Source organism: Terrapene carolina, unplaced genomic scaffold, assembly GCF_002925995.2.
Source record: "Terrapene carolina triunguis isolate 2854851 unplaced genomic scaffold, T_m_triunguis-2.0 Scaffold42, whole genome shotgun sequence".
Lineage (NCBI taxonomy): Eukaryota > Metazoa > Chordata > Testudines > Emydidae > Terrapene > Terrapene triunguis.
In genome coordinates this window covers 6,380,743-6,406,273 of record NW_020664393.1, presented here as the reverse complement: position 1 = coordinate 6,406,273, position 25,531 = coordinate 6,380,743, and the positions used below count along the sequence as shown (strand labels likewise).

The 25,531-nt window shown below is 41.5% G+C and overlaps 1 protein-coding gene across 2 annotated transcripts; it reads left to right on the top strand.

Moving 5' to 3' along the window:
* The first annotated feature begins 243 nt into the window (after positions 1 to 243).
* On the top strand, positions 244 to 25,531 carry NR2E1 (nuclear receptor subfamily 2 group E member 1). 2 transcript variants are annotated; one of them, XM_024202600.1, is made up of 9 exons: positions 244 to 268; positions 5,152 to 5,297; positions 9,299 to 9,386; positions 11,764 to 11,999; positions 14,229 to 14,375; positions 19,587 to 19,683; positions 20,070 to 20,219; positions 20,448 to 20,553; positions 25,369 to 25,531. In XM_024202600.1, exons 1-9 carry the CDS (start codon positions 244 to 246, stop codon positions 25,529 to 25,531), a joined length of 1,158 nt encoding a protein of 385 aa, XP_024058368.1. The 2 variants fall into 2 exon arrangements, with proteins under 2 accessions (XP_024058368.1, XP_024058367.1); XM_024202599.1 differs by lacking the exon at positions 244 to 268 and adding an exon at positions 498 to 558.

Below are 25,531 nucleotides of genomic sequence, written 5' to 3'. Positions count from 1 at the left end.
GAAGGATTTTCTTGCAGGAACAACAAACCGCAGCAAACTTGTCTCTGTCTCAAGAAACCTTCCCAAGAAGCTGCCAGAGCTAGGAAGAGACGCGAGGATGTGTCGATTCCCAACGGGCAAGGACTTCTGACTGCTTGGGAAACACCTGTCACTGAGAGAGAAAAACAAGGAAGGGGAGAATAGAGATCTCCCCAAAGCAGCAAGACTTTAGCCAGAGTTAGCGATTTCCAAAGGGATTCAAGCATGAGCAAGCCGGCAGGATCAACAAGTGGGTAATATGTGGTGCAGGTTTCTAACCGCCTTTAGAAGAACTGGCCCAGCCTGGGTGTTTTGCAAAAGCATGTTATATTTCCATCTGTAGCGGCAGTTAATACACAGTCAGGCCCCAGATGGAATTTGGGGAGATTGGGACAAGTTCTTGCAAAATGCTGGGTTTGTCATTTCCAACAGCTTGTTTTGATCGTACAGCTCTCTAATGAAATCTTGCTCCACTTTTGATGTCGAGCATGTCTGAAATGCAGTTATACGTGCAGCGAGTTAGTTGTATTCCACCTGGAGGTGAGCATTTGTGTGGAGGTCTGCGTGATTTTGTGGGTGGGGGGTGTTTGGTTTTAAAACAGCATTAAAGAGCTGAAACGTGCTGCTTCTCTCATGGGATTCACTCAACCTTTTTCTGCAGGACAATATTTTTATTTTTAAAAAGGGTTTAAAACTCAGATCATTAAATTACACCGAATCGCATAAGCAACTCTGTTGAAAGAGGATTTAAATGCAATACTTTGCACACCATTTCCAGTCATACCAAATAATCCTGCAAAGAGGAAAGCAGAAACAACTTAAAAGTCACATTTTCCTTAATCCTAAATCCGTGTACCTCATAACTGGGGAATTTAAAGTATGACTAACCGCTCTTGCGAAGAGCGGCTCAATCGGTCTAATCCCAACTGGCACTTTTGGAGTTTATAATATGGATGAAGTCAGTAACAAAAGAAAAAAATACGCAATCCAATTTAATGTATGACAAGTGACTGACTGGACATTTATATTCCTTGCTATTTAATAGCACTGTGTAGAGCAGGATCATGGTGGTGTCGGGCAATTTAAACAGGAGTCTGAAAAGTGAGTGTACACGTGAGTTTGTGACAATATGTACATAACTGCTATCTTCACACTCCTGCATGTACTTCTAACTCACACATGATGGTTATCTTTGCCTCTAGCCTCTATTATTTTGCCCCCTAATCCTCCTTTGTCCCTTGGAGGTTTGAATCCATCCAGGGAGAAGCCGCTGTTTTTGCTAGTTGCCTGGCCATTCTTGTTCGGAGTTTTGCCGTTGTTGCTTCAATTAATACTGTCTTGAATTTAGGGGTTTCTTTTGGAAAAGCGAGCGGGTGAAGTTGATTTCTATCTATGTACAGAGAGTTGCGTTAAGTATTTTCCTACGGATGCATTAAGGCTTTTTTTCTCCCTAAGGAACTTGATTTGTCACTAACAAAAGCCGAGCCAAAAAAAAATGAAGATGTAAGGACTTGATCTTGCATTTCTGGCGCACCCAAAACTCCCGCTGAAGTCCACATCCATGGGGAACTGTGTAGCAAAGGATGAGGGAGCGAAAGCAGCAAATTAAATAGTTTCCTGTCATATTTGTTTAAAGATAAGGATAAAATAAAACGGGGGGAGGGATGCAGGAAAAAAGCCCAGTGTCCCTAAATATGTTTGAAGGGATAGAAAACATTTTTGGGGAGAGAAAACCCAACGCATCTAGAACCTTAGTTCTGGACCGGCTCCCCCAGCGTTCTGTGCTTTTCACATTACTTTTCTCATTTCTGACACCGTGAAATCAATAGCGCTTTGACTTCTGGCTACGATTTTCCCTGGAGCCCATTCAAATGAAGCTTGTTACTTACTGAGTTTTCCTCCCGCGAGAGCTGGCGGCACCGATTGCCGTTTGAAATAGATTTGTTACCAGCTGCACCCCTCCCCAACAGCTCCTTTCCCAAAATCGGGCCAGATTTTCCGTTTCCTCTTTCCGTTTTGGGGAGCAGGGAAGCAAACTACATTTTAATTTAAATCTAGGGCTATTTCTGTGCCCTTGATTTGCTTCGTGGAGCGCGGGACCATTGCATGGGGGAACGGATGGATTGTTCTATATACGCACACGATGGTGGTTGTTAGTAAAGAAGAAAGGAGGTGGGGGAGGGCATCCCATGGTTTCAGGAAACCAACCATAATATTGTAACTGATGTGGTTAAAGGTTTGACAGGAGTCCACGCGGCTTCTTGGCACTTTTTTCCAGTTGGTCTAATTTATAAGATTTTATCCAGGAATCTCTTGGGAGAAGTTATAATTTAGAGAGATCGGGAGAGTTAGTGAGCGATCTAAAGGGAAATCTGCAAACTGTCCCCGAAAGGATGAGTGTTAGCGCCTGCTGGAGCCACTAAAGGACTACGGGCTGCGGCTGAAGACCCAAGGCAGGCTCAGGCCGTGGTGACAGAATAGCCTGGGGAGCTGCAGGCACGAGGTGCTTTTTTTTTTTTTTTTTCCGTGGCTTTTCTTCTTGGCCTGAGTTTGCAGTGTGGATCTTGCTCCACTTCCCCTCCAGTGAGTGTATAGTTATGTCAAACGTGATCTCTGCCTGGGTGGCAACAAGACCCCATCCCGCAGTCCCTCAAACCCAGACTAACTTCTTTCAACAGCCTCTGATGGTAATTACAGTAATCGAAGCTGCCATATATCTTTAAGCAATTATGACACACAAAAAGCTGCAAAGGACCCCCTGTCGAGGGATGTTAAAAAACGGTTTCCCAGATCAACAAAATTCAATTTTCTTAACGTTGGACTTCTGAGACCAAGCTCTGCTTCGTCAAATGGGAGCTCTTTTAAACAGGGGGAATCAGTTATCTCATGACCCCGTGTCAGGTTAACATTTCTCTCTCGCTCGCTATTTTTTTTCTTTCTTTCATATTTGTTCTGCCTCAGATTTTTCTCATAACAACAGCCACGTCTACAATAGTCTGAGGGGCTCACACTCACTAAAGATGTTGATTAGTCGGAGGAGAGTCAGAATAATTGCAAAAGTGCTCAGATGAGACGGACACAGTTGGGATTGGGAGAAGAAGAAAGTTTAGTTAGGTCTTGAATGGAGGGTGGGGAGATCGACGGATAGAATTATATTTTACGTGAATTACTATATATCTGGCTGCAATTTGCATCACCACACTCCTCTTTTTATAATTACAGCGGCAAATGCTGACTCTAGCATTATTTTATTAGCTCTAGCTCTAGAGGATTTAAAATATTACTTTATCATCTCTAGATCTGGTGAAATAAAATACAAAATAGAAACCGCACCGTAGTAAAACTACCTTTCACACTAAATAAAAGTCCCTCTCTAATGTTATACATATACTGCTACCGATAAGAATTATTTATTTTCAAAAAAGAGAATAACCGCACTCCTTAATTTCACTGGTTCACTGCCTTGCTGTGGTTGAAAACAAAGTTCGGGTTTATTTGGAGCGGGAAGCGACGATTTATCTGCAAGCTACAGCCAGGGGGGAAACGTCTGGGATTTGCATAGCTAAGATCAAACTCCAAAGTGCCTGTGAACTCTGCATTTAGTTTGGCGGTGACATTACATACAAGGAGATGGCACAGATGCATGTATAATTTCACTGTCTTTTTTTCAGTGTGTGTGGGTGTAAAAGTGTAAAAGTCTATCAGTAGATGCTGAAGCTGACGGGGGTGGGGTGAGTCGAGTGCTCGCCCCTGTTGGCATTGTGTGATATCCGAATTCCCATGCTACTCTTTTTGACGGGTCACTGGTGACCCAATAGGCAGGTGGCAAGGAGGGCTTGTAATTACACAATCCCAGAAATCATTCCTTGTCCCCAAACCCTCCTCCTACCTGCAGATCCAGAGCCACAATTTACGTTACAAGCTTTAGGGGCAGAGACTGGGGGGAGGGTGGCTCTCCTAGCTGGACTTGTTATTAATTGCGTAAAAGTTTTCTATTCTTTAACCCCTCTACCCTCCCTCCTCAGCCCCCTCCCTTCCCCAGTCCCTCACCTAATCCCCATTCCTCTAGCCGTGTTGTATATAGCAGCTGTCGAGTTTCATTTAGGGGAGAAGCTGGCAGCTTGTGCTGATTGGAGGCAGTCAAACGAGTTTCAATGGGGGAAATCATTAAGTTAACACTTTATCTAATGTCCCTATTGTCTGCCAGGACGCATTGTTTTAGAGCCTCCGGATAAACATGTCTGAAAGCATCCCGGGCTCCTAAATTCTCTAGGGAGCAGAAGAGACTTCTCTGAATCCAGCTCCCAACCCCCTCCCCCATCCCTCTTCCACCCCTAACTCCCCACCACACTTAAGACACTCTTATGAGCTAATTCAAAGCAAAGCAAATTGCTATAAACCAAATCGGCCAGGTTTTTCATACCCAGGTTTTGTGAGAGAGCTGCACCTTTAGCTTGAGTTACTTCTGTGGGGAAAGGAGACTGTTTGAACGGATGCTAACAAAAAGAAAAGAAAAGAGCTGGTAGTGGTTTTGTGGTGCATTCATTGAAATGGGGTTTAATAATCTCTATAAATTTTATATGACTCAGTGCATTTGCAATTACAGTAAAAGTCGCTGAAAAGTAAACATAATTCAGACTGTGTGATAGATAGATATGGCAGTACATAAACTGTACTTTCCCACAGTTAATGCAGAAAGTTTTGCTTAAATTTTAGGGTAATGGGAAACACATCCAAGTTAATGGCGGGAACAAACCCAACTGGAAGCTGTTGTAGTGCCTTGGTTCTCTTCACTCCCTACACACAGATCGTAGTTTCCCCCCGTTTGAAGTGCACTACAGATCCAGCAAAAACTTTTCTCTCCTAGCAGGAAGGTTTTTCCTATTGCTGCTGCTGTAATCTTTCATTCCAAAAATGGGTCTTGGCGATTATAGAAGATTCAAATAAATGTAGCGGTGCATGAATAATTCTCATTGTAGAAAACTGACACTTGCTCAAGGAAAAGAAGGTTGCCTATAAAATCACTTCATTATTTGCTTTTATCGCAGCTCTGGTGCTAATCCCTTCAGAGGTCAGATTGCTTAGTTCTCTCTCTCTCTCCCCCCCCCTCCCCCTTTGCCTCTGCTTTTTCAGGTCGTATATTAGACATCCCTTGTAAAGTGTGTGGGGACCGCAGCTCCGGCAAGCACTATGGGGTTTACGCTTGCGATGGATGCTCAGGATTTTTCAAACGGAGCATCAGGAGAAACAGGACGTACGTCTGCAAATCTGGAAATCAGGTACTAGTGACAGCACCGGCTCATTCCCCTTCCACTTCCAAAGAGTTATTTATTGTACTGTCGCTCCGGAGTTCCCCTCTGTCATGCCGAAATATGGATCAAAATCTAATATGCTTCCTGCCAACTGGATGCCATCCCAGCTTAATACATTCTGGAAACGGGGTGGTGGGGGACTAGGATTTGTCTGTGATAGATTTAAGCAGCTCCGGACGTTTGCTAAACATTTTAAGGATATTCACATTTTAACAGTACGTTTAATGCAAGCTTCTTCCGGACACGTATTATAATAGAATAGGAGTCAACTTCCTGGGGGGGTTTAAACAGCAAATCAAAAATCAAATCTCATGCTTCAGGACAAAATGATCGCCTGCGGTGGTCAGGAAGAAATGCCTTCCCCATCCACTGCATTGTGGAGGAGTTTCGCCAGATATACTGGCCACCGAACGGTCTCTGAAGCATTAGGTATTGGATTGAGGTAGGATAACGGATTTCATGGACCAAGAGTCTGATTCCACACGTCAGATCTTTCCTCTCAAAGCAAGAGGGGTTCAAAATTAGAGTAAATTGTTATGTGTCAATTAACACAATGTATATTAGCATTAGGTTGGGCAGTTTTCCAGGGCCAATGCCCCAGTCTCCACGTGTTCAGATTACTCTCTGGTTGAGCGCATATGTGGAAGTGTCCAGGTATATAAATGCTCCGTTCAGCAGCACAGAGACAAAATAGATTCAAACAATAAACCAATTTACCTTAACGACAGTGACATACATTGGTGTGGCCTTCTCTTGCTACAGGTTCTGTTTGTCCTCGCTACATGGCGGTGCAGGTCAGACCCACTCTGCGTACTCCTACCGAGCTTATTGAAGCAGAAAAGAGGGCAGAGACTCGCAAATATTTTAAGACAATGTTCTGACATAAACTTTGCTATTAAAACATAACCAAGTCGGAGAACAATCAACCCCCCCCCCAGCTTTTGATTTCGGTCTCCCCTACCGCTAGCCCCCCTTAATTAAAATAAAAGCGCAGTTATGGGGAGGGAGGGGGTGAATGGAGGAGCTGATGAGTTCAAGCCAAGCCAATACCATAGTTACAGGGAACATTTCTTGAAAACAAAACTCCCCCTCCCCTCCGCCCGCCCATCTCACTAGAAAAGACGTTTGTACAAACTTTTTGAACAAGCTTCTCTCGCTAGAGTTTCTTTTCCAGGTCACTATGAAACTTAGTACAATAAAAATTCCAGCTCCCACCAACTATCTAATAAATACCTATTATAATAAAAGAGACAAGGCGGGCGAAGTAATATCTTTTACTGGACCGACTTCTGTTGGTGAAAGAGACAGGCTTTCAAGCTCCGCATAGCTCTTCTTCAGAACAGTGGAGCTCAAAAGCTTGTCTTTTTCACCAACAGAAATCGGCCCAATAAAAGATATGACCTCACCCACCTTGTGATCTCTAATATCCTGGGACCAAAAGGCTACAGCAACGCTGCAAATATATTATAATAAAGGCAACTAGTAGATTCAAGTAGAGGGTTAATTGCCTGTGTTGTAAATAGAATAAGGAGTGGTGGAAAATAATATGACGGCATTTACTATCATACCTGAAGGATTAACGCTAGAATAATGAATCGAGGTTTCCCCTTTCCGAGTATTTGAACTGTTCACTCACCGCGGAAAATAATTTTCACTTTACACCGTGCTCCTTGTCTCCTGTGTGTGTTTACAAACACAATCCTGCAGTCCTGTCTCAGGCGAATTCCCACTGATTTCACAGTGAACTATGCCCGAGGAAGGACAGCAGTGAATCCACATACAATTATATAGCGCATGCACAAGGGTGCTGTGTAACTTGTGGCACCTCCACTCACCCTCACACATTTAAAGATTGGCTAATATGTAACAGTAAAAAGGGAAAAGGCTGTCATGTCAAAAGGCGGATGGCAAAGAGAATAATGAAGTAAATTGACCCGACAGCATCAGCTTTCTACTTCTACACAATGGAACCGTGCAGGGAGAGTAAATCGATTTTTCCGAAGCAGCTACCAATCATCCTTACTCCTATCAATATTGCCTTAGGTGCCCTCTGCTTCTGTTCATTGGATAGTCTCGGAAGGTGTTTTAGGTGGGAAGCTTTTTTGTTTGAGTGCACTTTGAAGAGCTAGAGAAGAGAAAGCGTCTATCTGGGCCCGAACCTAAATAACTGAAGTCTGTGGGTATTTTGCACCTTACTTCAGTGTGAGCTGGAGACCCCCATAAGAGTCCGGAATAAGTTTCGCTTTGCAACCTGACTTCTGTGAAAGGCGAGTTTCCATTGACCGACGAGGAATGTAAATTCTACAGGGTCTCCGAAGGTGCAAACTGGTTTCCAGCTCACACCGCAAGTCAGAACTGCAGAGTTACAGCCAAATTGTTTCTGAACAATTAACAGCAACAATTTATACCAGGCCCCCACCTTTCTGAGAAGGGTTTTTCCTTCATTGTCATGTCTCACGGGGCACCGGAGGCGTGGGGGTATGGCGGTATAATCACACATGGTGTCAGGAGTGTGACAGAGGATAAGGGGCAGATTGAAAAAAGGACCACTAGCTTTTGCTTGCATAAATCAAGTTATCTGAGGCTCCGGGGCTAAATGAATATAGCCGATGCTAGAGTATAAAAACAGACAGAGACAGACAGACACCCACACACACACAGAGTGTGTCTGGTTCAGTTTCTTTTTTTAGAATTCTGATATCTGTCACCAGCATTTACATTTATTTACAAAATCCACCCACCCCCGTCTTGTCCCATCGTCTTAAGGTCTCCATGTCCGCTACCTCAGTATCGGCTGAAGTTTGACTTTGTGGCTGAATATTTCTGGCTTACTGAGCCGAGGGCTGCACGTGACTTTCTGGGACTGTGGCTGTCTCTAAGTCTATACTAAGTCTATACTACTCCTCTTCGGACCGGGGCTCCTGCTGCATCTGCAGGCCTGGGGAGCTCTGTTATTCCGGGGCGCAGCTGGAGCCTCTGGGGGTGGGGAGCTGTCTAAGGTGCTGAAACAGATTTGTCCATAACCACCTGCCCACTCATTTGTTAGGGGCCAAATCCTGTTCGCCTTACTCACTCCAGTAGCCCCATTGGGCCAGATTCTAATCTTACTTACGCCGGTGGAAATCCTTGGTAACTCCATTTGGAGTCACTTTTGAGTGACTCCGGTTTTCCCCTCTACGTGACTGAGACCAGATTCTGCTTTATTGATTTCACCTGGGCTGCTTCCAGGAATGAGGCCAACAGGATTTGGTCCCTTACACCTCGTTACACCCTACATACACACCAGTATAACCCTCGATATAGTCTCCCCAGGAAGGAACCCCTTTGTGACTAGATCGGATTCCAAGAGCATGGACTCACACCCGCCAAACGAGCCCTTTCTTCCGTTTCTCACCGGGACGCTTCGGCACACGCTACAGTCTCCCCTTCATTTGTCTGTTTCTGTAGAAGTAATTCCTTTCTGCACAGGCTACAACCCAACCGCTGAAGCGAAGGGATCCTGCAAACCCAAACGATTCTACCTCCGAGCTACTCCTGTCCTCTCCAACTACAGACTGCGCTGACCAAGGGCCCACGTCTGAGCTGCTTGCTCAGGCCAAACTCCTATTTGGCGTCGCTGGGAGTTTCGCCTGAGTAAGGACCGTGCACACAGGTGACCCAGGGAAGGTTACGCAGTGTAAATACACAGGGCCATATGATGGCATCGGTTTAAAAGCAGAACTCCCCACTGGTTTCGGGCTGATGTTCCCCGTGGAAAATCGTTGGCACCATACATCCCTCCGTTCACAAATCCTTCCTAGGCGGACCACAAGCAGAAAGGGCACAAGCCACGTGCTAAAGGGGGGGTGTACTCCCTAATGCTGTGATCACTGAGCAGGTTCTTAGCTGCCCCGCCATTCGCTTGTCAGTTCCCCACCCCATGCCCTGTGCAAGCCCATCTCTTAACAAAAGGCGTTTCTCTGTTTTAGGGAGGTTGCCCCGTGGATAAGACACACAGGAACCAATGCAGGGCGTGTCGACTGAAGAAATGCTTGGAAGTCAACATGAACAAAGATGGTATTTGCACATCCTTTTACCCTTCTCCTTTTGGCTGAGTAGTATGAACCATGCATCGCATGTATGGAAAAAACGCATCGTAATGCAAGCGCCTGGAACCCACGGCCCGTAGTATTTCCTTCCAGCTGCCCTCCACCTGTCGGCAAATTCTCCCTTCCCTTCCACCGTGCCTGGCTCAGCTCAATGACCCCTTCCTGCCCAGGAGCAATTCACGCCCAGCCCCAGCCCCGACGCTTCCCGCCTGCCCCAAAACAACACTGCCACTGCTTTTAGCCCTCCTGCCCCCGACCCGCCCATGCACCCAATTCGGAGCCGATTCCTTCCCATCGGAACGTCTGTTATTCAACTATGTACAATAGACCCAAAGCCAGTGCCGGGCAAATTGTTTGCGTTGATGACAAAAGCAACTAAAACAGTGAAACAAGTGCAATGAAACCACCAATTAATGTATTTCAGCCAAATCCAGCCCTTGGCGTGGATCCATTCGAGTTAGCGGAGCTATGCCAGGGATGGATTTGACCCATAATGCCCAGATCCAACGTTTGGTAAGGGGCTGCAGGATTTTTGTGCAGAGAACAGAAATGTCATAGAGCTCCGAGTAATAATGACCCAGTTATGCCACAGCCCTAAGCGTTGATCAAGTTAGACACAATCCAGTCCTTGGTTTTAACGTCTCAATCAGACCCCCCAAAACGTCGTTCTATAACAATTGAATGAAGTATAGGCAGTGGGTGAAACCCTCGGCTTATTGAAGGCGATGGGAGTTTTGCCACTCCCATCAGTGCAGACAGGAATCCCTTGCTTTATCCTGAGAATTAAGAACCATGCTGTTAAAATTAGCCTTTCACTTTAGCTTTTGTGAGATGCAACTATTAATAATAGAATTAAGAATCACTTAAACTATCAATTAAAGTGCGTCACTTGGGAGCCGCGAGGCCTCGCACAGGTCAGCAAACTGTGAGCTGTAAGATTTCCCTATACAATAAACAATATGATGAGCCACAAATCGTCTTTGTGGAAGAAACAGTAGCCCGAAACAATGACGATTTTTTCAATGATAATCCACGAGCAGTCAGCCTGGCTTGGCATTCATTCAATATACTCGTGTGCAACCGTCTACTGTCTTCTAGTGCCCAATAAACCTTTCAACACATTTCGGTCCGAAACAAGGAAAGTGAAATCCTGGCTCCTGGGAAGTCCTGGGCAAAAGCTCCGCTTAACCTCGATGGGGTCAGGATTTCACACTTGTTTTATTAGCACGTGGCCGTATGTTGAAGATGCCGAGATAGAGAGATTTCCTGATGCACTTGCCACAGTTATTGGCATAAATCTTCTCAACTTGAATCCGATTCCGATCCTATGGAGACCAGCAACAGAGTTTAATCGGGCAAACACTCCAAGTGACTCATTAGGTTGAAACTCTTATCGAGTCTTGACTACTTCCCATTATAATTCTGAATTAAACTTGTTTAATTTTTAGTGGGTTTTTTTGTTTTTGTTTTCTATTGGCCGGGTTCTAATGCCTGCCAGAGTTAGTCTGGAAAGTATTGTGTTGTCATTGCTGACTAGGGTTGTCAACCCTCCAGGATGGCCCTGGAGTCTCCAGGAATTAAATATTAATCTTTAATTAAATATTATGTCATGTGATGAAACCTCCAGGAATACATCCAACCAAAATTGGCAACCCTATTGCTGAGGGGACAGGCAAATATTTCCTTGCAGATTCACTAGAGCTATCCCATAAAACTCCAGGCAACAAAATCTAGGCAAGGCTAATGCATTGCTGAGTCCAGATTACAAAACTCAACCTGTATTTCAGACAGTTCCTGGGGAATAGCACAATCAAAGTTGTGCAATATCGTGACCTAATAAAACAGGACTTTAGCGTCCTACTGATTTGCTCCTCAACATAATATAACCCAGTAACTAGTTACCACGCTACCCCGCAAAGAACCCCACAGCAATCCTAAACTAGACGTCACAGGAAAAGAAAATCAGGGCTATAAAATGCCTATTGCCACTAAATGAATAACATTGTCATGCTGAAGAGATGGCTACTATGCCTATAAATGAAATCCAGACAAACTTTCAGATAACTATTTTCATTGGTTTTTGGGAAAAAATCTGGAGGTTCATGCTGCATTTAAAGCCAACCACCTAATATTAGGCACTGAAAGTAATGATATGGTATGCAATATCAGGCACTTAATTCTACATGCACCATTAAATAACCAAGGACAATGAAGTACAGTAAGTCAGTGAGGCCCTGTTCCAAAGCCCTTTGCAGTTAATGGGAGTCTTTCCATTGATTTAAATGGGCTTTGGGATCAGGCCGCAACTGGGTAATGTATTCACTCAATGAGCTCTTTATTCCCAGCTGTGCAACACGAAAGAGGCCCAAGGACATCCACAATAAGGAAGCAAGTCGCGCTGTATTTCAGAGGACACAAGGAAGAGAATGGAGCTACACCTCACTTTCCCTCGGCAGCTTTACCTGCTCCGGCCTTCTTTACGGCTGTCACGCAGCTGGAACCCCACAATCTAGAGCTGGCGGCTGTATCGACTACCCCTGAGCGGCAGACGTTGGTGGGCCTGGCACAACCAACTCCAAAGGTCAGAGCTGCCTTCTGTGTTCTAATCAGGGGACCTGCGAGAGTGTTCAGAGATTATGGCCAAAATATTAGGACCTGAAATCAGGGGTTGGCAAGTCTTGTTTTAGAGCTGGGGTTGTTAAGTGTCTCCAGAGGGTGTGTTTGTGTGAGATCCAGTCATTTCTATAGTAGAATACAAATCCGGACCCGCTACTATGAAGTGTAAATGCTCCTGTTGATTTTAAGGAGAATTTTGTTTGAATAAGAAATTTATGATTGGCCCCCTCAATACTTAAAAAACTGTTTTGGTGGCGAGTAAAAGAATGATTGTCTGCAAGTTAAAATCATTCTCGCTATATTGAGATAAATACACACCAATGCATTTTAGACATAAGCACACACCATTTGTGAGATGTTATAGTATATGTATAAATGCATTCCCTAGAAAGACCTACATACAGTGGAACAGTTCATAGACACTGCCACCTGCAGACTACCCGCCAACCTACATGTTACAATCATGGACACAGTATTATTAAAATAACCCAAGATTGGAGAATCATTGACTTTCTGGACAATAAAAGGCCCAGCTCTGTAATGACTGAGACCACAATGCACTGAGCAAATTATCGCAGCCTATCCAAATATCTAGTATATTTATCTTTTTATTTCTGGACTTTGACATTAATAAGCAGCATAGGAAATTGCTGTCATAAACTTGGTGGATGAGGCTTATCTATGAGTTATTTAAATTGATAACTCAAATATTTCCATGCTCTCCTTTCCAAAATATTCATAAGCACATTTGTATTTAGAGTAACAAATTACAGACAAATTGTTGTAAATCAACCTGGTCTATTGCTCGGTGAAACCCACTGTGAACTTGCTTGTAAAAATCATATTTCTATTTTTGTCAATGTAAATTCAAAAATATTAAACCAGAAATTATTTAGAAATAAAATGCATTTTACTCGGTGCTTTCTGCAAACCACTTAAGCACGTTTAAATCCAATTGAACTCAATGGGACTTAAGCATGTGACTAAGGCTAAGCACCTGCTTAAGTGCTCTGAGGAATAGGGATAGACTGCTGAATCTGGGTGTGAATTAAGGGTGACAAAATAAAATATTGATTCAAACATATATATATGTTTGAATCAATATTTTATTATATATTATCTATATATCTGCTCTGAGAGCAGAGAATGCTGAATAAAGTAATGAGACAGGGTCCAGGAATCAAGCTACATTTTTAATAGGTTTTTTCTATTGTTAGAATTTACGTCTGCCATACTGTGATCTTATGCTTATATGATCCCATTCATCCCCATGGATAGCAAAGCAAATAACCTTCTTTATAAAGGGCCCACAGAAGCCAACGGAAGTTTTGCTATTAATTTCAGTGGGTGCAGGATGGGATTGCATCAGTTATCTATACACAGGAATGACTAGTGAAGTGCAGGCATATCTGAGGTGAAGAATAAAGAGGGCAGGGCTTAGCAGCCAGTGGTCTCACTCCTGGTTTTTGTTTTTTGTTTATGTTCCTGAAACCTCATGTTTCAGGGTTCCAACCAGCCACCTGCAGAGAGGATTCTCCCTCACCCTTGCCCCAATGTATACTGTTGTTTGTTTGTTTGGGTGGTTTAGTTTTGTAGTTTATTTTATTTTTTGTTTTTATCTCCTTCCTCTGAAGCATCAGAGTTGCTTATGGCTGGAGATGGGACATTGACTGGGGTGGATCAGGGCTCAGAAGTGGCAAAGAGCATTCTCTCTCTCCGGTTCTTGGCTGACTAGTTCTTGCTCACATGCTCAGGGGGGTGGTTCTTGTTCACATGCTCAGGGTCTAATGGGTCGCCATATGCTGGGTTGGGCAGGAATTTTTAGAAGTTGAGAAGGTTAGACTGGCAATGATCTTGGGATGGGGAGGGGTTACCTTCCTCTGCAACATGTGCTTGTGGGTCACTTGCCAGGATTATCTGGGAATATCTCACTTAATCATTTCCCTACCCTTGCAGGGGCTTCAGGCACTGCTGCATCTCAGTCCCTCCTATTCTCTGCCCGTGGCACATAATAGTCTAGTCTTCTGGGGGCTGTAATATTTTGGTCTCATGTTAGTTGCTGGGTTTAGTGCGTGGGTGGTGGCCTGGGATATACAGGAGGTCAGAAAAGATGATCTGGTGGTTCCTTCCCATCTTAAACTCTACGGCTATCTTAGTCACTTTTTATTATTCCTTGTTTTACTTTTTATATTAGTATCCACATGAAGTCAATGGTACACCTATGTACCTCTATGAAGTGGCCACTGAATCTGTTTGTGAATCTGCTGCCAGGCTTCTCTTTATGAGCATCAAATGGGCCAAGAGCGTTCCAGCCTTTTCCACTCTGTCGTTACAAGATCAGGTAAGACTTATACAATGAGTAATTGTCCTTAGTCTCGCAACAATATTAAAGATGGTCCACAAAATTCAGATCTAGATCAGATTTTTCACCCCCCAAAGGAATATTGCCCCCATAATTTTTGATCTGGCCCATCTCTAAAATAATATATTGTTTTAACAGCAATTTTCATCAGTCTGAAATGGATATTTTATAGTGAAACTCAGATAGGAAATAGATGTTGCTATAAGACAAATATTACAAGAGGCAGCATGTTGCAGAGCACAGGGCTGGAAGTCAGGAGACGGGGGATGAAATCGTGGCCCTACTGAAGTCAATGGCAAAGCTCCCACTGACTTAAATGGGGCTAAAAGTTCACCTCCAAGTTCTATTCCTGGCTCTTCCCTTCACGTTCTTTCTGAACTTTTGCAAGTCATTTAATCTCTGTGTGCCTCAGCTTCTCCAATTGCAAACTGAGTATACTGGTATTTATTCTCCTTTGTAAAGTGCTTTGAGCTCTCTGGATGAAAGTGCATTCTCAGTAAGCATTCTTACCATTTAATCCTACTAGTGTACACTGGCCAAATGGTTCTCTGTATCACACTGACTTCAGTGAAGTTATTCCACATTTACACTGATCTGACTCAGAGCAGAATTCAGCCTACTCTTTTTTCCCCTCCTAATTAAAATCATCCCTAATTTGTCTTGTTTTCCTCTGTGACAACTTGTCTTTACCTCAAGTGACTTGTGAGTGAACCATAGTAACTAAAGTAATTTTGTAATGACTTGATTTTTGATGAGGACTTGATCAATTTAATATAATGCATTAGTTCTGAAAAGTAATCAGACAATAATAAAAGGAAAAAACTACACAAAGCCCCAACCACAAAAATGTATCTAATATTTTGATATCAATGAGTTTAATTTTGCAATACAATAACTAGAAAGAAAAAAGTCATATCTTAAATATTACAACTAATTGTATTAGACTAATTGTATTACAACTAATTGTATTAGTCTGTGGTATGTTAGTATAAGTACATAAACAAATGCATATTGTGAGCAGAAAAAGATTTTTAGGATGACAATAGTGTTTTCTACCTAAATACTTATCACATGTAGCACAAAAAGACATTTGCTTAGATAAACTGAAAGGTCCCTTCTCTAGAGCTAGTCACAGATTTTGAGAGCCCTTTCGTGAGGTTAGATATGTAGGGCCTCATTCACCTCCCTCTATGTATTGTCACCAGCAAATCAGGTATATATAGAGTGACCAGATAGCAAGTGTGAAAAATCAGGCCAGGGCGTGGAGGGTAATAGGCAACTATATAAGATAAAGTCCCAAATATTAGGACTGTCCCTATAAAAATCAGGACATCTGGTCACCCTAGGTATATACATTCCGGGCCATTAGATGAGTGGGATCTTTGAGAGGCGGCAGAGCTGGCATAAGTCAAAGGCTTAACAGTCAACAGGGAACAACTGACATGAAGATAATGGGAGTGGGCCCAGTTCATCAGTTACTCCTGTGGATCGGGAAGCTGGATCAGTCTTATGAAGGAGCTGCAGAATCAGACCTAGAGTGTACTTTACTATACAGACATCATGGAAAATGGTTTTTGCTTTGAAAACTACTGCCATTTCAAAGAAAACAATCTCTGTCATAATGCCACAACCACCAAATTCAGCCATGGACTATTCACATCAACAGCAGTTGCATCCACCTAGGCCACGGCTCAATTTGGTCTAATATGTAAAAATTCCCCAAGAGTTCAGCCCTCCAGGAAGAATGGGGTGAAGGGAGTGGGAGGAAGGAAACATCTTCCAAGAGAGAGGCCCATCAATACAGTAGAAATAGCTAATGCACATTTCATATTGTTGAATGTTTCCCATTAAACTCCCCACAGAAATCAGTTTATCCTGTCATCTTAAATGAGCCAGCAGCGTAGCTTACATTTGAAACAAAAGGCAAGTGTTAGCGAATTATAATATCAATTGAATCTATTTTAAAGTTCTAACAACATCAACTTCACCATTCTTCCCTCCAGGTTGTAAAGATGGGTCTGAGTTGTAAAGTTTAGACCTGGATCCAAATTTTAGAGAGGTTCACATATGGAACTATGGTTTGAACCTCTCTCTAGCATGATTCCTCAGCTTCCTCTCACATTCAGGAGAATCTCAAAGGAAATAACTCTTATTTTAATAGCCTTATTCCATTGTTAGATAATCAGACAGATGATCCTTACACTAGTACTAGTGTTCAATTTAATTTGATAGTGGCACAGATAAAAATGTCTGAATTTCCTCTGCATGTCTTTTGACATCTAGCTGAAGAGTCTAAAATCTTTTCCTAGGGTCTGCTTTTGTTTTGGGCACCTCTAGAAATATTAAAACATTACAATTCTACAACTGTGTGTCACTTTTCTGTCTTGAAAAATGTGGAACCCCATCTGTTGACAAAACACAAGTAATCAATAGCAGGTTATCCTTATAGATAGTGCCTGATTCTGAAGCAGAAGTAGGTCCTGTAGAAAACCTGGGATTTTCTAATTCCTTTGAGGAATGAAGGCCATTTATAAACCCTCACTAAGGTCAGCATGAGCTATTCCAACTGGAGGCTTTAAAGACATATTCATAGGAACGAGGAGAGCCTCAGTGGTGTTGGAGGAGAAAGTTCCTTTAATTTCTAAAATCTTCTGACTTTAACTGCATGTTGTTGATATAAATCTAGGAACCATTATTCATTGAACAAGTGACAAAAAGTTTTACAAAAGCCAATTAATGCCTAAGAATCAGTTTATTTATACCACATAGAAACCTGCATATCTAAATGAAATATCTATTCTTTATAAGGCACAAGGAATGGCTGGTTAGTAGACTTCAGTGTTCAGTGAAATGTAAGTTCTGTTTCTCTCACCAGTATGGTACTTCAGATAATTTCATATTGCTGGGCAGTTTGTTACTATAAAAGCCAATGCAATTAATTAAAATCCATATTATGTGCAGAGACACACATTTACATTTCAGTCACAATTTCTTTATTAGAGTTGAATAAAAGCTCTGCAAAGTCTAAGTAGATGGTACAGAAAGGTAACTGTGATGTCATGATGGTCATAGTTCTGGAATGCAGTGGTGTTGTAGCCATGTTGGTCCCAGGATATTAAAGAGACAAAAGGGGGTGAAGTAATATCTTTTACTGGACCTAAAAGGTATTACCTCATCCGCAGTGCTTAATTTGTGCCAGGGCTGAGCCCTGGCACCTCTAGGCTTGGCAGGTCATAGCCCTGGCACCTCTAGGCTTGCTGCATCAGTTATGAATGTAAAAAAAATTGCTTGAGCCCCAGCATCTCTTTCAGTACAAATTAAGCACTGCTCACCCACCTCGTTGCTCTAGTAGTGCTGTAATGACTTTTGACTCTGGGAGAGCTCTCTCTGAATCTAATTAAAACAATATGGCTTAAAACACTGGGTATTAAACATTAGACCTTAGATAAGAAATTTCCAATTGTTGGATGATTTCAGTCAACTGAAATGCATCTCTTAAAATTCAGATGTGTAAGAAAAAAAATTCTATTGAAAGGATTCTATTTTTTCTATTTTATAAAGGGACATCACTATACTCAATAGTTCCAAAATGTGTTCTTCCTGGTATACCCTACATTTCCAAAATCCATGTAGTGTTTTCTCAGCAAAATCTTTGACCAACACTATAAGTCTAAGCGTGTGTTATCCTGAGGCTTGAGGATGGGATCCCTTCTCTTTTCCTGCCAACTGCATAACACCAGTGAAACTTCTTTGCAACTGCTACTGAAGTCTTAGGGTGACAGTAGCAGCCACAGGCCCTTGTGTGATGCCTCCCTTCTTTGTAGGGGTTTTGGGGAATGTATCATCATAATCAGAGCCACCAGACAATCCTTCCTGAGCCTAGTCCTGCTCTTCTCACACAGTCACCTCCACCTTGTTGTGGACCACAAAGAGGCATCAAGTCCCAACTGTGTGTGATCTCTGTGGTGTGCCCCTCAAACCATGCCATGGAACTGATGAGATTCAGCTGAATATACGGCCCTCCATGTCCATGCAAAGGAGGTGGGCTAAGCCAAAATGTCATATGTGCACTTAAACATAAATTATTCTTTGCTGGCTTTGCCACTGTAAATCCTAAAGAGCCTAATTTTCCTCTCATGCCTACCAGTGTATTTGTACTTAAATCAATGGGATTGCCTCCGTGCAAATGAAAGAGTGAATTGGGCACAGAGTCCGCTACTCAGCCCTCGCAAGGAAAAAAAAATCCACAAAAACAAATTAGGATGGAAAGATTATGGAGAGCAAACAATAGCACTGGCTGCAATATCTGGATCCAAATCAAAGAGGCTCCAACCTCCACAGGTGTTTGGCTGTGGAGTTAGGGTTCGTCCCTTGGTGAAGAGGGACAATCCAAGATGTTTGGACCTGGATTCAAACTTCCCCAAAGTTCAGTGACATTCTAGAGTTTGGATTTGGGCCTCACTCTAAAGTAACCAGATTTCAGTGTCCAGCTTTCAAGGGCTCTTTTCAGCAAAAGTAGGAAAACACATAAGATTTTAATATACCTAGATATTGTCTTTTAACCGACCATAGATTTGTTTAACCAACAGTGGATTAAATGTAAAGAAGAGGATGCCTGTCATTGTGTAGTAGTGCTTTGAATGGACACTCTATCCAATGGTGTCAGTTCAGGCCACCACCTAATAATCCACTCATTTCACAAATCACATGTTTGCAGCGTAAAAAAGTCTAATAGTACAGAAATCATTAAAAGAACTATCCGGCATCCATTCTGCTCTCAATACACATGTCTATTGACACAAAGGAGGAGAAGAGAGAGCTTATTGAGCAAGCCTGCTTTTGAAAAATATGAGTAGATATTTATGAAGAGTGTAAGCTCTTTGGGGCAGGGACTGTCTCTCTCCGTCTTTATGTTTGCACAGCACCTAGCACAATGGGCCATGAGTGTGAGTGGGGACTCTAGGTTCTACAGTAATACAAATAATCAATACTAATAATATTTCTTCCAGGATATTCTTATCCATATACACCTCATCAAAAAGATAAAGGAAGAGCTAAAATATTCAAAGGGGAAAATACAAAGGCGGGCATTTAAAGCAGTTTTTAAAATAACAGAAATTTACATATTGAAAATGTTTATAAATCTATAAATTATACACCATGTTATATTGTACATCTATTGTATGGCAGCTGATGCTTTTGGAAGATGCTTGGAGAGAACTGTTTGTTCTAGGAATAGCACAATGGGCCATTCCAGTTGATGCTAACACTCTACTGGCTGTATCTGGTAAGAATTGCACAATTTAATGACTTTGTTATAGAAATTACCATAAAAATACATTACTGAAAAAAGAACAACATGTAAAGAATAACAAATTCCCGCTGAACAATAGAGCATACCTGTCATTTATAAATCTATATTTAAATGCAAATAATGTTGTTTTGTTGTATTCATGACTGCTTGCATTGTCATTTAAATGCAAATTACTGTGTTTGTTATCATCCAAGAGAAGATTTTATATTAACTTTCATACAATATAGTCAGTTTACATGGAATCGGATATCTAAGAGTGACAATTGAATAGATATTGATACAGAGGATTGTCAGAAATCGATATACATTAATGCAAATACCTTAATAGAGAGTATTTTTTTCATATGTTTCTATTCTAGGCATGAATGGTGACAATACAGATTCTCAGAAGCTGAATAAAATTATTTCAGAAATACAGGCTTTACAGGAGGTTGTGGCTAGATTTAGACAACTTCGGCTAGATGCTACTGAATTTGCCTGTCTCAAATGCATTGTCACTTTTAAAGCTGGTAAGCAGAAATAATCTCTTGTTTTTCGATAACTAGCCATTTTGCTGGTTAGCCACTTCAAAGTCTACACTGTCATTTTAAAACAGATGTGATAACATCAGCTAATTGATTTTCTGCTGTTGAATTCTGATATAAATGTTTAAAAGTGCATCTTTATTTTTACATTAAATCTTAAATATTTTAACCTTCTTAAGAGTCCACCTGACTAGTTACTGATCTGCTTTCCAGTACCTACACACAGTGGTTCTGAACTGAGAAGTTTTCGAAATGCTGCCGCCATTGCAGCTCTTCAAGATGAAGCTCAGCTCACTCTGAACAGTTACATCCACACCAGGTGATCAATATTTTCTTTTAATACTTTTTTCAAACACTCTGGGTGAAATCCTGACCTCAGTGAAGTCAATGGCAAAACGTCCATTGAGTTCAGTGGAGCCAGGATTTCATACCATCTTCACAGTGACTGTATGCCTATAGTAGAACTTGGGTTATCCAAACGGAATGGGGAACATGGAATGTATTCAAATAAGTGGGAAAATGAAAAAGAGGGAGTTTTTCGTGGTATGTGATACCTGAAAAGGAACATAATACATTCAGAAAACTGGAGATTTTGCATGTCTTTTACTGTATTAAATAACAACAACAAACATCACATACAGTGCTTTAAATTTTAGAATCTCAAAATCTTTTATTGTATTATTCCCATTTTTCAGATAAGGAAACGGAGGCAGTGACTTGTCCAAGACCATAGTGAGAGTCACGGCAGAGCTGGAAATAGAAAAACCCAGATCTTGTGACTCCTAGCTCAGTGCCATCTTAACCAGAATGATGAGAATAATAGTTTATATGGAAAACCTCATTTCAATCTTGTTCAGTATAAAACGTATGAGATACAGAAACCTTTATACCAACTATAAAAGCTGTAGTCGCCACCTTGTGAAACTAACAATGGTAAAACTGGGAATGTGTGAAATGTACTATGTAGAAAACCACTGTTATTCTCACTATGTGAGCAGGTGTCTTAATGTGACCACAGTTTAGAGCACCATGCTTTGAATACTTTTTAAAACTATCCTCCAGTCTTGGATCACAAGGGCTAGGAGGACTACTGCCAAAGCAACTCACTAGGCAATTGGGTGGGGAGGAAAGGAGACAGAGAGGAAGGGTGTGCTTTGCATCTCATTCAATAGTGACTCCTCCAGTCATTTCAGGAGCTATGGTGACGAGCTCTGAAAGGCGTGTTGTCCAGTCCTTAGGTAGAAATAAATTGGTTGTAATGCAAGGCCTGGAGCAGGGGGAATTTGAGTAGAGGCACAAGGGTGGGGGAGAAGGGGGAATCCTCAGGGTTCCATCATGGACATGGAGGTGCACCCAAAAGAAAAAAAGGTCTAACCTCCAGTCTGTGCATTTCCATTTACCCATCCTTTTTTGTCACCTACCCTCATCTGTCCCTTCCAAAATGTCAGCTTGAAATATTAATTGAACTTTTTAGCCGGATTCTGTCTAGGGTCATAGATCAGATGTACTTCCCTCAATATCACCAAACTGCCTCTTCTTAAACGAGTATTCTGAAAAGGGGCAACACTTAAACTCACTGCTGTCAACTTGGGCCTCCTCCCACTTTTGTAACCTTGAATTTTAAACGTTGTCAATTAATGTTAAATCACTAAAGCTAAGAATATAATAAACCAAACTTAGTTTTCAGGTTCAAGCCTCAAGGTCACTTACAGACAATTTAATTTAGTAGATGACACTTTGAATTATAGAAAAACTTTAAAGAGAAAAATGATTAGTTAAGCAAACAGGCATATAATTACCATTTACACAGTACAACAATTGTACTCACATTCAAAGATGGAATGGTGTATCAATAGCCGATCAGTCCACTGACAACCAGATAAAGCACAGCCTTATAATCTTATAACCTAATAGTACCCTTTTGGTGTTAACTGGAGCTCCATCCAATTTAAAAGGCTACTCCTTAGATAACCCATGATAATACTAATTAACATTAAACCTATCTATTACCATAGTCACATTTCCTCCACCTCTACATTGGCTCTTCACATTACACATTATTTAAATTAACACTTGCACCAATGTTCTTTCCATGCTATCAGTGTTCATAGCATTTTAGTAAAACATTCCTATTTCTCAAAAATGCTAATTAAAAACCATTCCAAAACCAGTTCTAACCAAAACATAGCACAATATAACCCTGGGTCATGTCCTTGCTAACTTCAATTTTCCCATCTTACTGTCTCTAACTTTTACTGACACTAACAAACTCAATTTCCCATACTCCTCTATACTTAGCCTAATTAAAGCCAAAGCCAAAGCCTAATTTCTATTTATTTCTTGACCTAACCCATTTTATAGGCTACAACTTCCACTAACAACTTTTCTTCTCTGGCACAATGGAACTCTGTACAATAAGGGTGAAGCCTGTCTGTGTGGGAGACAGGGTTCTCTTGCGGGCCAACCCAAGACTGTGGTATGAACTTTCCCAAAAACTAAGGACCATCACAAATCTCATCACCTTCCGCTCTATGTGCTAGGCACATTTCTTTTACCTTGCCTTCTCCAACAAACACATAGCAACATGTCTGTGTGTGTGTATGTTATGTATCATTTAAAAATAAAATCCAAAACAAAATACTCCATTGCACATACTTCTCCCCAGTAAGAAGATGAGAGAACAAACACATACCATGACAGACATTAGTCATATTGCTTAACACACACAAATACTATGGTGATGAGCATGGTATAAGAACCTATATAGAATAAAATAAAATCTCCAGTAGATCACTGAATTACATCCTCTTAGAGTTACACGTGTGAATCCAGATGACAATGTACTCCTAGGGAAATCCCGCCCCCCCCCCCCAATCAGCACCAAGTACTGCTATAACTATCCTTGAAAGGATTAGGTTTTTAATCGATAAATATCGGTAAATATCCATTTCACTGTACACACACAAACCGATGAAAAAATATTTCCATTGATAACCAACATTTACAGATCGGCAAAGTAAGAACAATGCTGCTTGAGAACTTATCAAAGTTTGACTTAGGGATGTTTACTTTGTATGTTGACCCCAGCCCCCATAATTTCATGCAACAGTAAAAATTTAAATATATAAAAACAAAAAATGCTTACGAATGAACATTAATATAATCAATTGAAATTGTGTGGGGGAGAGGGGGGAAATGAATTCTGCCAAGCCTAGCTATAACCTATACTGAAGTTCCACCACCAACTGCATTTATTTTGCAAATCTAAGGACGTATTAAAAAAATTGCCTACTCTTAAAAACAATGATGCTCACTAGCAGAAATCTTTGACGTACTTTGTTTAGACTATAGAGAGAATCCTTCACTGCAGATGTGAGCAAACATAAAAATACCAGCCAGTTCTGTCCAGTACATACTAAAAAGGAAAAAGCAGCAGCTGTGTGGCATGTTCTCCCCACCCCCATTGAAGCCCCTTCACATGAATAGTGTGCCACTGGAGCTCAGTGGGAGATAGGGTTACATGACCAGCCAGTGGGAGAAGCAGCCAGGAAGCAGTTGCTTTACATGGCATGGTCCTCTTTCCAAACTCAGCTTTCCCACTGGTAAACGCTCTGGAAGTCCTCTAACTTACACCAGTTTTACACCAGTATAACTATTTACATCAGTGATTTATACTGGTGTGAAAGGAGAATATGGCCTTGTGAGAACCAACAAATGGGTTGTGAGAACAGGCATGAACTGGGAATCTAGTCTCATGGTTCCAGAGTGATCCATGTTTCTGAGGTAAACAAAAAGGCACAGAACAGTGGAACAATATAGAGAGGCTGCCTGTCAGCATAGATGCCAAAGCAATACGTACTACAGACTAGATAGATACTACTTTTCCATGGGTATTTGTGCAGGAGTGGAACGCTGAGTTCTGCACCACAAGGGTAAAGAGCAGTGAATGACTATACACTGTAAATAAATCTTGCAGTCTAAATAAAGGCAGCAATTAGGAACAGCATAATTCCCCCTCTTCCCCACAGTTTTAGGCATATCAAAGTCTATGCCACTTTTCTGGAAAGGTGGACATGCAAAACATATTGTTGGCCGTGTTTGATGGAGCTAGGACCCATCATATGAAGACATTTATTTTCTTTTGTCTATGCAATAGCCTTGGAATGTCTTAGAAGTTTCCATTGTATGTGGATATATTTTCATAAGAGTGTTGGAAATTTTGTAGGTGAAAGCCTAGCCCCATTGACGTCAATGAGAAAACTCCGTTGACTTCAACAGAGTCAGGATTTCATCCTGTATTTTTATTATGTGACATCATGTGAAGAAAGAGGCCTGATTCTGCTCTCATTCTAGTTTTACCCTAGTGCAAGTCCTTTGATTTCAATGAGGTGACTCCTGATTTACATTAATGAAAGTGATAGAAGATTGGAGAATCGAGCTCCAAATGTTTCTGATAGTGGGCCTGATTCTCCTTTTACTTACTCTGGATTTTGCACTGCTGTAATGCCTCCAAAGTCAGCAGAGTTACATTGGTGAAAAATCAGCACCAGCAAGATCAGAATTAGGCCCATATTGTTTTATCTTTAAAAGTTGGGAAGAATTCTGTGGCTAACGAGGATGGAAAATAGCCTTTTATAGATGTATATTTTCAGGGGGAATGTAATGTCCCTTCTCACTCAGAATTTTGTATTCAAAATGTCAATTATTAAAAGTGACTACACTCAAACATCTGCAGCATACTGGGTAGATTGAATTTCCAATCTAATAAACCCAGTTTATTTAACATGGGCCAAATTCTTCTCTGAGTTACACCCAATTCAAGGTTATTGTTTGAGGTGTAAGTCAGGGCAGAGTTTGGCCTTCTATAAGTTATTCATCTGAGAGATCAAACAAAATGGCCGAACAACAAAATGTGGAAACATTGGCCCAAAGCCTGCTTAACTCACTCAAGTCAGCATTCCCATTAAAGTCAACATGTCTACTTTTATGAGAAGGCAAGTAGGATTTCACCCAGCCAGAACCAAACCCTACAATTTGTTTAATTTTGGTTTTGTTGCTCATTAAGGTAAGTGATTTTGCTGTTTGGAGAAACATACGACACCTCAGTAACATTCTTTGTCATTTTGTATTCTAGGTACCCCACACAACCCTGCCGTTTTGGAAAGCTCTTATTGCTTTTGCCAGCTTTACGTTCAATTAGTCCATCTACAATAGAAGAAGTGTTTTTCAAAAAGACCATTGGGAATGTGCCAATTACAAGACTGCTTTCAGATATGTACAAATCCAGTGATATATAA

Bases quoted from the DNA above. Each gene is read 5' to 3' on its own strand.
- NR2E1 (XM_024202599.1), top strand. From the start codon at position 498: ATGTCGAGCATGTCTGAAATGCAGTTATACGTGCAGCGAGTTAGTTGT. The intron at 5,298-9,298 runs GTACTAGTGACA...TCTCTGTTTTAG, and splicing joins TCTGCAAATCTGGAAATCAG to GGAGGTTGCCCCGTGGATAA. The intron at 20,554-25,368 runs GTGATCAATATT...TTTGTATTCTAG, and splicing joins AACAGTTACATCCACACCAG to GTACCCCACACAACCCTGCC.